The sequence below is a fragment of the Lissotriton helveticus genome, chromosome 12 (genome assembly GCF_964261635.1).
Source record: "Lissotriton helveticus chromosome 12, aLisHel1.1, whole genome shotgun sequence".
In the NCBI taxonomy this organism is placed as follows: Eukaryota; Metazoa; Chordata; class Amphibia; order Caudata; family Salamandridae; genus Lissotriton; species Lissotriton helveticus.
In genome coordinates this window covers 570,885,560-570,903,390 of record NC_136073.1, presented here as the reverse complement: position 1 = coordinate 570,903,390, position 17,831 = coordinate 570,885,560, and the positions used below count along the sequence as shown (strand labels likewise).

At 44.8% G+C, this 17,831-nt stretch overlaps 1 protein-coding gene across 1 annotated transcript in view; it reads right to left on the bottom strand.

Moving 5' to 3' along the window:
• Nucleotides 1–467: 467 nt before the first annotated feature.
• MMP15 (matrix metallopeptidase 15) overlaps nt 468–17,831 on the bottom strand; it is a 249,042-nt gene continuing 231,678 nt past the window's right edge. The window contains exon 10 of the mRNA XM_078670153.1: nt 468–3,119. Coding sequence (XP_078526279.1) covers nt 2,635–3,119 — 485 coding nt within the window. The 3' untranslated portion in view covers nt 468–2,634. The remainder of the gene's footprint in view (nt 3,120–17,831) is intronic.

The following is a 17,831-nucleotide window of genomic DNA, read 5'->3' as shown; positions in this document are numbered from 1 at the left end:
TAAATGAGATTGGCTCAAACTGTATCACAGGCCTAGAAACAAAGAAATCATTCTATGGACCCAAACCCTTACACCGACTTCTTGCCTCTTAATCTTGCGTAGGTTGTGTACGTCTCCACAACAGCATCAACTCATCATATGCAAATCCCCCTTAAACAACCCTCTAGATATCCCTCCGCGCAGGCAGTGTAATATTTGATGCACCTGCTGCTCGTATAATGATCACTCAAAACCCCCAATTCAAATGTTTCTCTTACCTCACAACCACTAATTTTCGGTGATGGCTTTATATGATCTTGCATTTGCGGTGACATGCTGAGCAAACAAATAAACACAAATAATACATTTATCTTGATCTTGTGTTCCAATGGGTGGGGTCTGTGTAAGTTAATAGTTTCAGCTCTAAAACCATTGTACACTAGGAATGGGGCATCCACAGAACCTCCAATGAAAAGCCTAAAACGTAATTTAATCACTTTCTAATTTATTGTATTACAAAGTCCCAGCTTTTCTGCACAACACCTGTGCCCCAGGAATTACACTATTTCAGTCCTGCATTTCGGCCCCACCCCGCAAGAAGTTGGGTGCCCTCAAAGGCAACTCAAGGCCTGATGCCGACCTAAGCCTCATGCATAGAAGATTCTTTTTCATTATTTTCTTAGTAATCCCTCAAAGTGCCCCCCTCCAAGCGATTAGACAGTCTCCTTCAGGGATATTAGAAAGGTTATCGCCTCCACAGCTATAGTATCCTCCTGCAGTAAAGAGGTCATGTGGTGGTCTCCTATAGGTGATTTAGGGTCCTTTCTCAAGGCAGGGCTGGAGTGGTTTCACACTCTGAGGGTATGTAGCATTCTACAAGTGTTCATTATTGTGGATAAATCATCCAATCAATGAGCTATGCTGCTACAAGCGGTTTCTCCAGTGACTGTCTCTTTTTAGTGATTTCATGCTTCCCTACTGATGAGGGCTGGTGTGTTTCTCTTCTTCAATTTCAAAATGGAGTAACTGACTCCTACAGTTGTTACGGTAGTGGCTTCCTACAGTTGCGGCCTGCAATGGTTGTTTTCTCTGTAGCATACAGAGTCCAATGGGGGAAGGCTCTCTGTCTGACAGCACACCCACTCTTCGGGGACTCCACCAAGATATCTCTGTGGTCCACCCAAAGTTCACAGCAAAGGGCAAGAGACTTTACTCGGGTTGTCACTCCTGTCAGTGTATCATTAGCACAGGGTCAGGAAAGGATCTTGTAGAAACAGATCAAGAAGGATACTTTTTCATTCTTTCGCCATTACGAAGGGCTGATAGGGAAACGGTGAAGTGAGAAAAACGGGAAACTTGTGACAAAGAAGTACCTACCACCCACCTCTTGGCCCTGAACCTGACAGGTAGTGGATGAGCCTGAATCTAATTCTGTCCAGGAGAAGCAAAGAAATAGAGAAAGCAGTAGAACCGCAACGTCTATGCCACAGACTAAGGGATGTGAAAGGGACCATTCATGCTGTTGAGAAGATGAAGGAAGCTGCAGAGCGGGCCATCTGTCATCGTCCCCAACGTATCTAGGCAAATAGGCTGCCCCTCCATCTTGCTTCCTCTTGCCTTCTGGATTCCTCTCAAAGATGCCTCAGATTCATGGCCCTCTCCTCTAAACTTTATTCCAAAACTGAGAACAAGTTATTTTCGCCACCAAAAGTATACATAACGTTCTTGGTAAAGGAGGGCTTTAGAGGATGAATCACTTTATTTATTGTTACTGCCCCCCTCCACCCCGCAATTAAACATTTAAGCATATTAAAGCACGTTCAGAACGTAGCATGTCATTGGAGGGTGCACATGGCCCAAGGATGGGAATGCCGGCTTACAACCAGTCTGGGCAACCCCATCCACTTTATTTCGCTAGCAACATTTTCCAGCATATTCTCTTAGTTGTGAAGTAACACTATTCCATCACTCATGTTGCTTCCATGTTTATCTCCTCCATAGATGTCCTCATTCGCCACCCTACTTCACTTCTCCCACTCTCGCTCTTTATCACTGTTCCCGGGAAATGCTCGCCCTGCCACTTCTCCCACTTCCTTCACATTCCCGCAAGAATGTCCAAACACACCCTTAAACTCCTAATCCTCTATGTCAAGCCAGCTTGCTGTAACACAGGTATGCACATTGGTTGCACAGTGCTCTACAATCACAGCCTACTTGCTAAGTGCTAGGATGGCTAGCTGAATATCCACGGTGTGCGGGAAGATTGGGCTGGTCTTCCAGAACCAGTGAATATTCTTTGAAAGGATTCCTGGCAGTAAAATGTTCATCTTCTTCCAATATCCACATGATTCGGTCAGCCTTGCCATTTTCTTCCACCAGTCTACCAGATCCTAGATGACGGCACAGGTTATGCATGAGAAAGTACCGTATGACTGACCGCTATTCCCCTATGGCAGCCCTGAGCAGCACACCATCGGTTCTCAGTGGCTCAGATCTTGGCATAAATGCACAAAGACCTGATTATGTGATTAGGTCACACTTCCCTATTTGTTAGCACCATGGGGAGGAGGAAATAGGGTGTGTTGGAAAGGGATGATCTAGTAGGGGTAGTGAAGAATAAAATAATTCAGGGAGCCAGAGATTCAAGGCTGAGGATCACACCCATTCCTGTAAGGAGCGTTTCCAGTAGAGAAGCACACGAGGTGTCCCTTTCCTGTGCAGCTGCAAAATGGCATAGATGAGAGCCAGGATGCAAAGCAATAGGGCCAGTGGCACCATTACCATGACAACACTCATGGTGCGTGTGTACTCGTCAATGTGGACCACCACGTCAACGTCATTGCTCTGCTCGTTCCCATCATCTCTGCTTTCTGGATTTAGGTCCACATCTGCATCGGCTTCTTCATGCCCATCAGTATCCTCCTCCTTCTGGTCCACGTCATTGTCCTTCCCTCCATTAACGTCCGGGTTGAAGGGTGGACGATCCAGGTCAGGCCACTTGGGCCCAGGATGTGGTTCAACAAACACTTCTTGACAGCCCATGTAGTCTCTCAGGATTGATTTTGGGTACCCTGGCTCGGTCTTTAGCCGCTGGTTATCAAACTTCCAGTACCTGGTATCTTTGTAAAAATATGTGTAGGCTGAAACAGAGAAGAGAGAATACCATTCAATACAAGAAGGCAGGGAAAAACATACAAATCACATGACTGTCATTTGCTACTTTTGTTTTTGTAACCTTTACTTGGAAAATGTCCCCATGTAGCTATTTAATCCAAACCTCACTCATCTAAATGAACCATAAATAACATTAACAAATCAAACAAAACACACATCTTTCATTTTAACTAATTGAATTAAATAACTCAAAAGATGCAACTATTCCAACAAACACAGAAAACAAACAATGCCTGTATGTGTGAGAATTTAAAGAACCCCAAAATGAGAAAAGTGTGCTTGAAGAACGTTTTATGGCAAAAACATTACAAACAGATAGTTTAACAATTTATTTTCTTTTTTGTTTCAATTTACTGGCGAGGGCCCTGTACACTCCTTCCTTCTGTCGGCCTTCTGCTGTATCCTTTTGTGGGCTGAAGCCAGAACTGTTGTTTATCTGCAGCCCCGTGCCAGCTAAGCCTCATTGTGTTCCACGCAATGACCTTCACAGGTCCACTCTAAATGTTCACTTCCTAAAATAGAAAATTGCTTCCGGTGCTTTGCCAAGTGCATAAGGGGGAAATGTTCGGTGCCATATACTCACACACCTTGGCTCTCCAAGCTACACCTTTCAGGAACTGCTCTTTGTTTAAAATGGCAGGTTGTTGATTCTTTTTTAGTAACTCACCATTATTGATTTTCTTCATGCATATCTCCTCATTTTGGTTTTCAGAGTAATCTTTTTGATACCTTACTAAACGCAGGCAATGTTACTAAGTCAGTACACCTCATCTGCACAAGCTTATCTAACTCATTGGATCTAAGTAAATCAGCAAATGTCTAATTTATTTAAAAAGAGCAAAATAACAGTATGAAAGTTCCAGTCCACGCCCAGTAAATTAAACTGATTCAATATTATGAATGCAGGTAGTGTAACGTACATAAATAACTCGAGATAACAACTGCACACCTGTTATTATTATTCATTTAGCTGCACATCAGATAGACCTGGAACTAATTCTACCGGTATGCAAACAGTAAGTAACGAAGCGAACCTAGGATTATAATACATTTAACCAAACAGAAGCAATTAATGCATCTAATTCAAATAAATGTAAGACAACCAACAAAGATAACAAAAGAATGTAATTCTACCTAATCAAATTAAAATACAGTAACAAACGTGTGTGTATGTAAATTATATGTTATATATTATGTATATTTATATATATTAAATTATATTTAGAAATGTATGTATATCTTTATATATATAAATATCTATACATATGTATAAAAATAAAATAGTATATATTAATATATTTATAAAAAAATACTGAGACCACTTTAAAACAAAAGAATGTGTTTTTAGGGTTCAGGGTTGGCTAAAGGGTATTAGGGGGTTATTAGGCTTCAGGGATGGTAGCTGTACTGGAAGTAAGGGTTTTTACTGTTCAGGAATGAGTAGGGGTTAGGTATAGCAAGGTATTTGTTTTAGGGATTGGTGGAGGTATTTTAATTATATACAAAAAAAATATGAAATAGGGTGGATATATATAAAAAACAGAAGGTTCCTCCTGGGACCGAGCCCGTCGTTAGGTGGTGCGCGGTGCCGGTGGAACCACAGCCGGACATTATTTTGCATAAAATGTTCAATAAACCGCACACTCTAAGTACTCTGCAAGTGCAATTGGAACTTTATTCCTCAGTCGTCTGAGGAATAAAGTTCCAATTGCACTTGCAGAGGACTTCGAGTGTGCACGTTATTGAACATTTTATGTATGTATATATATATATATATATATATATATATATATCCCTGTTTCAGTAGTTGCCGCCACCACTGCAGAACTCTTAAGGCGGGTCTCTTAAGGCGGGTGCCATATCCAATTAGGGGGACAAACTCATTACAATGCCAAAAAAGAATCCTGCAGGCACTCAGCGGGGTCATTCATACAACCAGGATTTATTGTAGCAAACAGACGCGTTTGGCAGATGCCTTTCTCAACGTTTGCGACACTCACAAAACAGGCTGAATTTAATGGTTTTCAACTGCATTTTTAGGAAAATCACACTAGACAACAAAAGAGGACTGTATCATTCAAGGATGTAATTAAGTCTTTACAGCTGCCATATCAGTGAAGTGATATGTCACAAGTTCCACATCGTCCAACTTGAGTTTGACTAATGCACTTTGCGCCTTCAGTAGGCAATTGTAATAATTTATATCGCAGGAAAGGAGCAATGCGAAAAAAATCAAGTAATTTTAAAACACAGTTATGGTCAATTCACGTCAGTCCTACAAAGAAAATCAGCAACATTGGGCCATATACTCCTGAACGATGGCCCGTTCATTAACCGCATGCGTGCGGGCGGAATTCCGCCCGTACGCTGGGATTTACTCATTCCCATGTTTCATGACGAGCTGGGCTCGTCATGAACGTGCGAGGAGGCTACCTTATGACGAGCCCAGCTCGTCATGAGCGTCGAAGGGGTTAAGGATGGTATACTGATAACATCACCCCTCATCGTAACTGCCTTGAGACTGAAAGGGCAGATATGCATCTCACAGTGGCAGTCACCACTGCGTAGTTATTGTTAGGTCATTGTTTTTGTCAACAACCTTGGCACCATTTAATAAATCTGGCAACGTTTTTTTTATTATTTCACCCCCAACTCGTCCATGGAAAGTTTTTTGGTTTGCGCTCATCTGTCAAGCGGGAGCCGAGAAAAACAGCAGATTCCCAAAAGTGCAATTTGCCACACAATTTCCCATAGGAAAATGTGTTGTCTGATATCGACAAAATGGCTGAATGCAAGTACACCACATTAGGCAATAAGTTGGGACTTTACTCAGAAAGCGTTCTTTGTGCGATTTGGTGTAAAACTGCTCTGCCATTTTTCGAGAAATTAGTGTTTAAAGAGGGCCCGGGTTGGGCATGAAGGGGTTAACAAATTAGGTACAGCTGGAAACCTGGTGTCTAAAAATGACCTGAATTGCCAATTTAAAAGTGACTATTCAATATAGACTAGCTTGTCACAAAATGGACAATATGTTGCACCAGCCATTACCGGACTGGGGGATATGGTATCTGCGTCCTGAAAATTAATTTGAATTAATTTAATTTTGTAAAGTGCAACATATGCCCAAAGGTGTCTTGGCGCTACGCATCTGCCGTTAACTCCTCTACACCTACATTAGTCAAGAATTAAAATGGAAAAGTAAAAAGCCCACATGTAAAATAAATGTAAGACTCTGATCCCCAGGGGCATGTGGGGACGTGCGGGTCCCAAAGGGACAATTTCTTGATTGGCTGGCCACAACATGGATAAAATGTTGCTGCAGCCATTACAGGATTCTGGGACATGTTTGAAAGTGGAATGCATTGTAGTGAATGCCAGCTTTTAGGGTCAAAAAAAGAAGCACACGTAAAAGGATAAAACTGATTACAGATTATAATCTCAGGCATCGCAACCTTCAGCAGCTCAACCTTGTGATTTGGCTTAGGAGACGAAGGGAAAGGGTGCCTACAAGAAAAACCACTGTCCAGGAGAAAAATTGTAGATGGCAAGAGGGGAGAGGTTCAAAAGGAGGGCCCATGAGTCTAGTGAGAACTAGGTTGAGGTTCTATACTGGAGCAATAGGGCATCCTGGGGGGGATAATCCAATTGAGGCCTTCCAAGAAAGTCTTAAAGAAGAGTATTCTTAACAATTAAGTTATGTTATGTTATGTTATGTACCTACTCTTTTATAGCGCACGGCTACCCAAACGGGTGTCCCGGCGCTTTAGCAAAGAGATCAGAGACCAGTCAATCCAAACCGCAGCTCAGAAAGTCGTGGCGATCACGCAGAAAAGAGCCACGTCTTTAGTTCTTTTCTAAACGTCAGGAGACTATTGGCTTTCCGTAAAGAGATCGGAAGCCCATTCCAATGGAGGGCCGCTAGATAGCGGAAGGACCGACCACCCATCCGAGCGCGTTTAATAGAAGGGACCACAATCGTGGCAGATGAAGCTGATCGCAACACCCTCTTTGGAACATAAAAGGCCAGTCTCTTCTTGATGTACAAAGGGCCTACAGAATGCAGGGCTTTAAAAGCCAGAGTCAAAGTTTTAAAAATAACTCTTTTAGAAATCGGTAGCCAATGTAACTCTTTAAGCAAACCAGAGGCTCTGGCTCTGCGTGGAAGGCCAAAAATTGCCCTTGCAGCAGAGTTTTGGACTATCTGCAATCTTGCCACCAAATACTTCGGCAGGCCCGCATAGAGTGCATTAGCATAGTCAAAACGTGATCCAACTAATGCCTGCACCACTATTTTCTTATATTGCAGTGACAGCAACGGTAAAAATTTTCTGAGCATCCGCAGGATGCTAAAACATTTCCCTGATAGAGCATTAATCTGGGATCTAAATGACAGATCAACGTCACAGATCACACCCAGATTTTTGGCCTGCATTGACACCGCGTCTGGAGGAAACATGTCTCGAGGCCACCAAGATTTCCAGCATGGATCCGGAGCACAGCCAAAAAAAAGCAACTCAGACTTGTCTGAGTTGCATTTAAGGCTGTGTTGTTGAAACCACGAAAAAACGGAGTCAAGGCAGTCCCTGATTCTTGCCCCATCAAACGCCTCTCCCTTCCTGCAAGTAAACAGGAGCTGGGTGTCGTCAGCGTAGGATATGACCTGGGCACCAAAAGCCTCCGCCACTGCCGCCAGAGGGGCCATATAGATATTAAAAAGGATGGGGCTCAGAATGGATCCTTGAGGAACCCCCACCCCTAGCGACGGCATTTCAGCGGAGAACGGTGGTGCCCAGATAAGTGTGTTGTCTATTCTGTAGGTAGGCATCTATGGCAGCAAGGTGTAACTGAATAAAAGTGTAAGTGAGGCCTGACCTCTGCAAATTAAGGTGGTAACAGACTATGTCCTGTACAGATGCTCAAACAGGATTGATATGTCTAGGGAGACAGCAGTGTACAAACCGTTTCCGTTTGGCTGTGTAGCAGGCCCTGGTAGTGTTCCTGCGGGCCTCCTTGAAAATAGACATGCATTGTTCCAGGTAGGTCGAGGTAACCAAACTCTAAGACGTAAGGAGCCAAATCGCACAGTTGAGCTGCTGAAGGTTGGGGTACCTGAGAGTGCTGTGTTTCTGTGGGAGAAGGTCCGACCTGTTGAAGAGAGTTGTTTGTGAGAAGGTACAGGCATTTTCTTGTGGGGAACTGGACAGAGCTCCAGCAAGGTAGTGCACCATGGCTAGAATGCCCAGGTTGGTGCTACCAGAATGACAGTGAGGGATGTTTGCCTCAGCCTCCGGACCACAAGCGGTAGAAGTGGGAGGCGCAGAAAAATTTAGGCAAATATCCCTGACCAGTTAATCCGTAGTGCATTGTCCATGGACTGTGGGTGTGATAGCCTAATGTTGAAGCTTGGGCATTTAGCATTTTCGGCGATGGTGAACAGGTCTGTCAGTGGAAACCCCGAATGTTAGAAGTATGGGAGTAGGACCTAGGGGGTCGAGTTCCCATTTGTGGACTTGTTGGTGTGTCCTGGTGAGCAGGTCAGCCAGATCCTTCCCCACCCCAGGAATGTGTTCGATGAGCAGATGTACTCTGTGATGTATAGCCCACCGCCAGATGCTCTGGGCTACTGCGTACAGCTATGGTGAGTGTGTGCCCCCATGTAATTTGTAAGTGAACCACAGCAGTTGAGTTGTCCATTCGGACTAAGACTTTCTTGTGTTGATTGAGATGATAGAAGGCCCGGAGAGCCAGGCTGTTAGCAATCAACTCCAGGTGATTGATGTGGAGGGACTGCTGAGTAGGTGTCTAATCTCTCTGAATGGTAAGGTGCACGAGGCATCTGTGGGGATGGTTCCTTGCGGAACTGGGTCTAGAAAGAGCCACTACTGCAACAGGTTGTGTGTATTCCACCACTGCAAAGAGCGATGTGTGTGGTCCAAAACCAACCCTAGATCCTCTAGATAACACTCCGCTTGAGACCACTGTGCCGATAGGCATTGCTGCAGTGTGCGCATGTGCCACCTGGCGTGAGGAACTATAGGGATGCAGGATGTCATCATTCCAAGCATGACCATCTCCTTTTTGACTGTTACTTGTGATCTGGCTGAAAAAGAGGTAGCATGTCTTGGAATGCTTACACCCTTACTCAACTGGTGTAAGCCTTCTCGACTCATGAGTCTAGGCCAGCTTCACGGAAGGTCTGCACTTGAAGGGGTTGGATGTGGAATTTGGCCACATTGATCATAAAGCCTAGGCTGTGCAAGGTCTGAATGTTGGTCTGGGTGTGTGGTTGGCATTGTTGGTGTTTTGCTCAGCCAGTCATCCAGGTAAGGAAATACATGGATGCTATCTATCCTGAGGTGAGCTCTCACCATGGTCAGACATTTGATGAACACCGTGGGGGCAGGGGTAAACCCGAACAGAAGCACTTTAAAATAGTAATGCTGTCCACAAACCACAGGTAGGTTCGATGCACTGGTTGGATGGGTATGTGGAAGTAGGCGTCATTAAGATCCAAGGCAGCCATGGAGCCTCCCTGCTGTAGTAGTGGTATGAAATCTTGAAGTCACCATATGAAAATGCTCCGATAGAATGCATTTTTTGAGCGGTCAGAGGTCGAGGATGAGTCTGAAAGAGCTGTCCTTTTTTGGAATAAGGAAGTATAGTGAATACACCCGCTTTCCACTGTGTTGTGGCTGAACAGGCTCTATGACCCCCATTTGTGAGGAGAGCCTGTATCTCCTCCAGGTGGAGAGGCAGATGGTCTGCAGACAGTTTGTGCTGGGAAGAATGTTTGGGGGTGTATGTGTGAGTCCTATACAATATCCCCCTCATATGATGTCCAGAACCCTTCGGTCGGAGGTGATTTCTGTCCAGCGGGGCAGAAACCCCTGTATACTTCCCCGACATGTCAGATTGAGGGGAAGGGCAACAGTCACTGTTTTGCCAGAGCAGCCCCTTTGTGGGCTGAGCCCTTTCCTTTACCCTTGTCATTGTGACCCCTATAGCCATCCCTGTAGTAGGCCTGTGAAGGTATCTGCTGGGTGGATTTGGTGAATGTGAAAGATGTTTCTGGTGGGGAACTTTGGCTGTGCAGCGGTATACTGGACGAGAAAACAAAAGACACACAGGTGATGGAAAGAATGCACAGCAAATCAAACATTCACCCCCAGTCAAAAGATCTGGGTTAAATCCATTGTTCTTTTGCTCACCATGCCACCCCAGTTTAGCCCCAGCCATATGCAAATCAGCCTTGACCATGTGCCTTATGGGAACAGTCCAGCCCGAACTGCCAAGCAAGGTCCTCCCTGGACAGGAAACAAGCATCCTGGGACCGGTTTTGGGGCATTAACCCTCATCAGCCAGGCTAGCTTTAATCCAGTGGCACAGTTAGCCCAGGACCCACGTCTGGGCATACCCGGAGCACTTAGGGCGAGAAAGCAAAAGACACACAGGTGACAGGCGGAATTGCAGAGCAAATCAAACATTCACTCCCAGTCAAAAGATATGGGTTAAATTCATCGTTCTTTTGCTCACCATGCCCCCCCCCCCAGTTTAGATCCATCCATATGCAAATCAGTCTTGACCCTGTGCCTCATGGGAACAGTCCAGCCGGAACTGCCAAGCCATTAACGGTCCCACCAGGCCAGTCGGATAACTGTTCGGACAGAAAGTCCGGACGGTTATACGACCGGCATGGTGCACTCTGTGCAGATTGGCTCCTAGTTAGAGGAGTTTGACTTCACTGGTGGGACCGTTAATTAATATTTAGCCCGCCTAGTAGACTTCCTCTGCGTTTGAGCAGCCTTGTCTGACTTGACGATCAGCTAATTAACTCTGTGCTACTTGTGGCTGCCACATTGCGATTCCAATCTTGATTAATAGGAGTCCTGAACTGATATAAATTCCTGCGGACAGGGTGCTTTTGTCATTTTGTTTTGGTGCAATTGAGCTTGGAGCTACCTTAGTCCACTTATTTCCATGCCTTCGACTTGCCATTAATAGATTTTTACCAGAATTTTCTATTGGACGCTCTGGTATTCATTATTGTTTGTCTCGAACAAATTTCTTGGAAACCAATTGTAGCCATATTGTTGTATATATAACACTGTATATTATTGACACTAAGTACCACAGCGCCGTCCATGCTGATCATTTTGTCACTTGCGTCGCCACCTTGCTCACCGTATGCACTGCTCACGCACCAAGTACAATTTGGGTTGTATCATTTGATTATCTACAGTGCTGCTACAACTGTACTAAACACTGTTTCAACTTGTGCTGGGGAGGTTGAGTGATCAAATGGATAATGAAGCACTCATTGTTTGTGAAAATACCCCTCACACACCAACAGGCCCCTTGGTGTCATGCTTCATCATCGGGGTCTTCGCACCCCTCTATCGGGATGCGGCGTGCTGCGACCAACGGCTACGCGGGAGCACTACAGGTGTTGGCTATGTGTGGTGTACAGTGTGTGGGTTATGTTTATAAGTGAGTAGGGTGTGCGGTGAAAGTTAAAAAGTACCTGGCGCTAGAGTGAAAAAGAAAAAAAAAAATTATTCTGTGCTCTGGCTGGTACTGTTAAAAGAAAGTGCAGGGTGAGGTCAGACCTGTTATATTGATGAACAGGACCTCTAGTGTGCTTTTTGTGTCGACATGTTTCGGAGACAAGCTCCTTCTTCAGGACAGGGGCACAAACTCCCTTCCCTACTCACGTCTTCTTTTACATAAAAAGTGTATTTACATAAAAAGTGAAAATTTTAATCGGCTAAGTGTGCCTACAGCGGTCTGCTAGAGGCACAATGACCTGTAGAAAGACAAAAAGACAAAAATATGTCACCTAATGGTTACCCATGTAGCGGGTAGTTCATGCAGGTGCAGTCACCTGGAACCTCACCATTTTGCTTATATTAAGCTTTGAAACATAAACGACTCACAACACAAACAACATAAAACACATAGGATACTAGGTTTTTACTGTAAGTTTTTTCATACTTCTGAAGCTTGATTTGTTGGCTTCATGAGCAAATGGGACGTCGGGGTGTTGCATCAATGGCTATCTGCAGTGAAGAATGAGGCTTTTACAATTCATTCTGTTACACTTACTTATTTAGATGGTTTCAGGTTCTCGTGGCCTAATGGTGTTTCATCGCTATTGATACTCACAGAATCAGGACGCTCTGGTCACCGTCTTACCCCGCACGCTGCTCCGCTGATGTGGAGACAGGTAGCGGTGATCGTTTATTTATAGCCCATTTCGTTAATTAGGCGGAAGGAAAGAGCGTCCCATGTATGGGTATTCCGCTCTGTGGCCATACAGGGCGTCTGTATGTTACAGGCGAGGTAGCATAGGATCAGTGTCTGCGAGTGCCGCTGGTCGTTTGTGAGCATGCGCAACCACTTTCCACTGATCTAAAGTACATGCTTACTCCGAAGCTGTCTATGCTTCGCGCATGCGCAGCTCGTATGCGCACGCCAAGCTCCGTGGCTACAGTGCGCGTGTGAGGTCTGCAGAGTCCCGATCTAATCACGGCCTGGAAGGAGAGACTAGTGTGACGTACTATTGGCATTATACTGATTGATAGAATCCTAGTTTCTGGGGTCGAAAAAGCAATGCCCTAATAAGCAGACTACCATTGATGTTTCTAGTGTGCGTGCTATGATTAGGATTATGGTGGCATGGTTGTGGTCCAAGGCTGGACGATCGGTTAGATTAGTATATACCTATACAATGGACCATATGTATGATTTCAGAGTCTCAGATACTTGGAAAAACGTGGTCCTATTATATCTAACCCACCGAACATCATTGTTTAGAGTGGACAGTCATTATTCAGTGGTCTCTTATACCGACAATTGACTCCATCGTTAAGCCCATGCAGATGGGTGCCCAGACGGAACACCCAACGTTGTTCCTTTTGAAAGAGGCCCACATCAGAGGGTAACTGTTCAATGATGGTCCATTTTAGATCGTTTACGCAATGCTGGGAGGTCAGGAAATGAGCAGCCATTTTAGTAGTACTTTTTTTACAACGCACATTACTCTTATGTTCATTCATTCGCGTTTTCATGGCTCGTGTGGTCATGCCCACATATTCCAGATTACATGGGCATTTTATAAGATAGATCACATTTCTTGAATTACAATTTGTGAACCTCCTTTGTTCCCATGTTGAGCCATTGCTGAAGTTGAGTCTGGTACTTTTCGTGGTGAGATGACAGCTGCTGCAATTCCCGCATGGGTAATGTCCATGGATACTCATTGTTGGTTGTGTGGGTACCATTGTTGTTTTCGGTCGGGTGTTAACCAAAATGTCTTTGAGATTACGCCCCCTACGGTGTGCGAACATCGGCTTTTCCAGGTTTAGTTCGCCGCATGTAAGTATTCTCCAATGCCTGTTAACTAATTTGGACACCTCGTTGGACACTGTGGTGTACGTTGTGATACAGATGGGTCGTTTATTTTCAATAGGATAGATAGATAGATAGTGATGGGTCTGACAACAGCACCGCCAGTTCAAATTCCAGCGGTGGCAGAAGGAATCGCCAGAACCGAGGAGGTTGGAGACAGAGGAGACAACAATTTCCAAGACAACGTGGGTGGAGAGGTTACCCACAACAGTACCCACAATACGTGGGACCACCACCATTCCAGCCATTCCAGTTTAATCACCCTACAGATGCCCAAGGTTTCCCACAATGGAACCAGGACTTCAATGGAGCCTTCTACGGTCAACAGCCTTTTTTAGGCTCCCGCCCGGGGACACGGGGGAGGAACCGGAAAGGCAACAATGTGACATGGGAAGAGGCAGACCAAGGAAACCCCCGACAAACCAGGAGCATGACAGGCTCCCTGCCCAACCAAGCATCAACCAGCAACCAGAGAGGGACCTAGTGGTGAATTTAACGTCCAAACCCCTAACAAATATCGAGCGACAGGTACTGAATAAAGGTTTGGGCTTTGTACCGACGCAAAGACCGGACATGTTTAAGGTGAACCTAGAAATGAAGGAATTTGTCCGAAAACTGAAACTACAAGCCTTCTTTATGGACAAACCGACACCAGCCATGACAACCGATACAGGTTTGAGACCCAAGTCGATCTTTACCCCTCCCGATTCAGCACTCCCTATCGAGTTACTGGCTTTTGAAAAAGCGGTGTTAACCGATGTCAACAAACTGGATGTTTCATCCACACGCACCTTCCATAATACAACAAAGGAAGAACAACTTGCCTTGAGAACCCTAGCGGATGATGCCAGCATAGTTATTAAGCCAGCTGATAAGGGTGGTGCCATTGTGTTACAATCCACAGAATATTATGACAACGAGTGTCTAAGACTACTATCGGACAGACGCAATTACATGGTACTGCAACAAGACCCCACGGAGAGCCTTCGGATCAAAATCGGTGGGATGATAGAGGAAGGCGTAACACATGATTGGTTGAGCAAAAAGGAAGGAGAATTCCTACAACAGAAAAGACCACGCATCCCTTATTTTTACAGCATTCCTAAAATCCACAAGGACCTTAACCAGCCGCCTGGCCGACCGATAGTCTCTGGCATCGGCTCGATTTTGGAACCTTTGTCGAAATTCGCTGACGCGTTTTTGAGACCCCTAGTACAATCAACCAGTACTTACTTAAAAGACACCAAGGCCGTTTTACAACTCCTACAAGATACAACTTTTGATCCTAATACCCAGCTACTGCTTTCACTCGACGTGGAGAGCCTTTACACCAGCCTCCCTCATGATGAAACACTACTAATAATTGAGGAGGTGCTCTTCTCCACACCGTGGAAGTATCAAACTCCTCGAGGATTGGTTTTGGAATGCATCTCCTTGGCACTGCAAAAAAACTTTTTTCAGTATAAGACCACCATATACCAACAATGCCATGGGACCAGCATGGGAAGCACATTTGCTCCTAGCCTGGCTGGTCTCTATGTGCACCACCTTGAGACAAGCAAAATCCTGCATGAACAGAATCCATACAGGTCTAAGATAAAATGCTGGAAGAGGTATATTGACGACATTCTGGTCATATGGGAAGGTGATCATTTGTCCGCAATGACTTTTTTGGAATGGCTCAATAACCAGAACGCTTTCTTGAATTTCACAATCACCATTTCAAACCAGTCCTTGGTGTTTCTGGACCTCAACATTTATGCGGAAGCAGGGATGTTAAAAACCACGACTCACTTCAAGCCAACCTCTAGAAACTGTTTATTGAGGTACGACAGTTTTCACCCCCGACATCTGCGTGAAAACTTGCCATATGGACAGTTTTTACGCCTAAGGCGTAATTGTACAGATTTGTGCCAAAATTAAAAAACAGGCGGAAGATTTGAAAGAGAAACTCAAATCACGTGAATATCCGAACAGGATTATTAACAAAGCGTTCAAGAGGGCGAAAAACAATAACAGAGAGGCGTTATTGGAGGAACGAATCAAGGATCCTATTGAAAATAAACGACCCATCTATATCACAACGTACAACACAGTGTCCAACGAGGTGTCCAAATTAGTTAACAGGCATTGGAGAATACTTACATGCGGCGAACTAAACCTGGAAAAGCCGATGTTCGCACACCGTAGGGGGCGTAATCTCAAAGACATTTTGGTTAACACCCGACCGAAAACAACAATGGTACCCACACAACCAACAATGAGTATCCATGGACATTACCCATGCGGGAATTGCAGCAGCTGTCATCTCACCACGAAAAGTACCAGACTCAACTTCAGCAATGGCTCAACATGGGAACAAAGGAGGTTCACAAATTGTAATTCAAGAAATGTGATCTATCTTATAAAATGCCCATGTAATCTGGAATATGTGGGCATGACCACACGAGCCATGAAAACGCGAATGAATGAACATAAGAGTAATGTGCGTTGTAAAAAAAGTACTACTAAAATGGCTGCTCATTTCCTGACCTCCCAGCATTGCGTAAACGATCTAAAATGGACCATCATTGAACAGTTACCCTCTGATGTGGGCCTCTTTCAAAAGGAACAACGTTGGGTGTTCCGTCTGGGCACCCATCTGCATGGGCTTAACGATGACGTCCCATGGAGTCAATTGTCGGTATAAGAGACCACTGAATAATGACTGTCCACTCTAAACAATGATGTTCGGTGGGTTAGATATAATAGGACCACGTTTTTCCAAGTATCTGAGACTCTGAAATCATACATATGGTCCATTGTATAGGTATATACTAATCTAACCGATCGTCCAGCCTTGGACCACAACCATGCCACCATAATCCTAATCATAGCACGCACACTAGAAACATCAATGGTAGTCTGCTTATTAGGGCATTGCTTTTTCGACCCCAGAAACTAGGATTCTATCAATCAGTATAATGCCAATAGTACGTCACACTAGTCTCTCCGTCCAGGCCGTGATTAGATCGGGACTCTGCAGACCTCACACGCGCACTGTAGCCACGGAGCTTGGCGTGCGCATACGAGCTGCGCATGCGCGAAGCATAGACAGCTTCGGAGTAAGCATGTACTTTAGATCAGTGGAAAGTGGTTGCGCATGCTCACAAACGACCAGCGGCACTCGCAGACACTGATCCTATGCTACCTCGCCTGTAACATACAGTCGCCCTGTATGGCCACAGAGCGGAATACCCATACATGGGACGCTCTTTCCTTCCGCCTAATTAACGAAATGGGCTATAAATAAACGATCACCGCTACCTGTCTCCACATCAGCGGAGCAGCGTGCGGGGTAAGACGGTGACCAGAGCGTCCTGATTTTGTGAGTATCAATAGCGATGAAACACCATTAGGCCACGAGAACCTGAAACCATCTAAATAAGTAAGTGTAACAGAATGAATTGTAAAAGCCTCATTCTTCACTGCAGATAGCCATTGATGCAACACCCCGACGTCCCATTTGCTCATGAAGCCAACAAATCAAGCTTCAGAAGTATGAAAAAACTTACAGTAAAAACCTAGTATCCTATGTGTTTTATGTTGTTTGTGTTGTGAGTCGTTTATGTTTCAAAGCTTAATATAAGCAAAATGGTGAGGTTCCAGGTGACTGCACCTGCATGAACTACCCGCTACATGGGTAACCATTAGGTGACATATTTTTGTCTTTTTGTCTTTCTACAGGTCATTGTGCCTCTAGAAGACCGCTGTAGGCACACTTAGCCGATTAAAATTTTCACTTTTTATGTAAATACACTTTTTATGTAAAAGAAGACGTGAGTAGGGAAGGGAGTTTGTGCCCCTGTCCTGAAGAAGGAGCTTGTCTCCGAAACATGTCGACACAAAAAGCACACTAGAGGTCCTGTTCATCAATATAACAGGTCTGACCTCACCCTGCACTTTCTTTTAACAGTACCAGCCAGAGCACAGAATACAATTTTTTTTTCTTTTTCACTCTAGCGCCAGGTACTTTTTAACTTTCACCGCACACCCTACTCACTTATAAACATAACCCACACACTGTACACCACACATAGCCAACACCTGTAGTGCTCCCGCGTAGCCGTTGGTCGCAGCACGCCGCATCCCGATAGAGGGGTGCGAAGACCCCGATGATGAAGCATGACACCAAGGGGCCTGTTGGTGTGTGAGGGGTATTTTCACAAACAATGAGTGCTTCATTATCCATTTGATCACTCAACCTCCCCAGCACAAGTTGGATTTCTTTT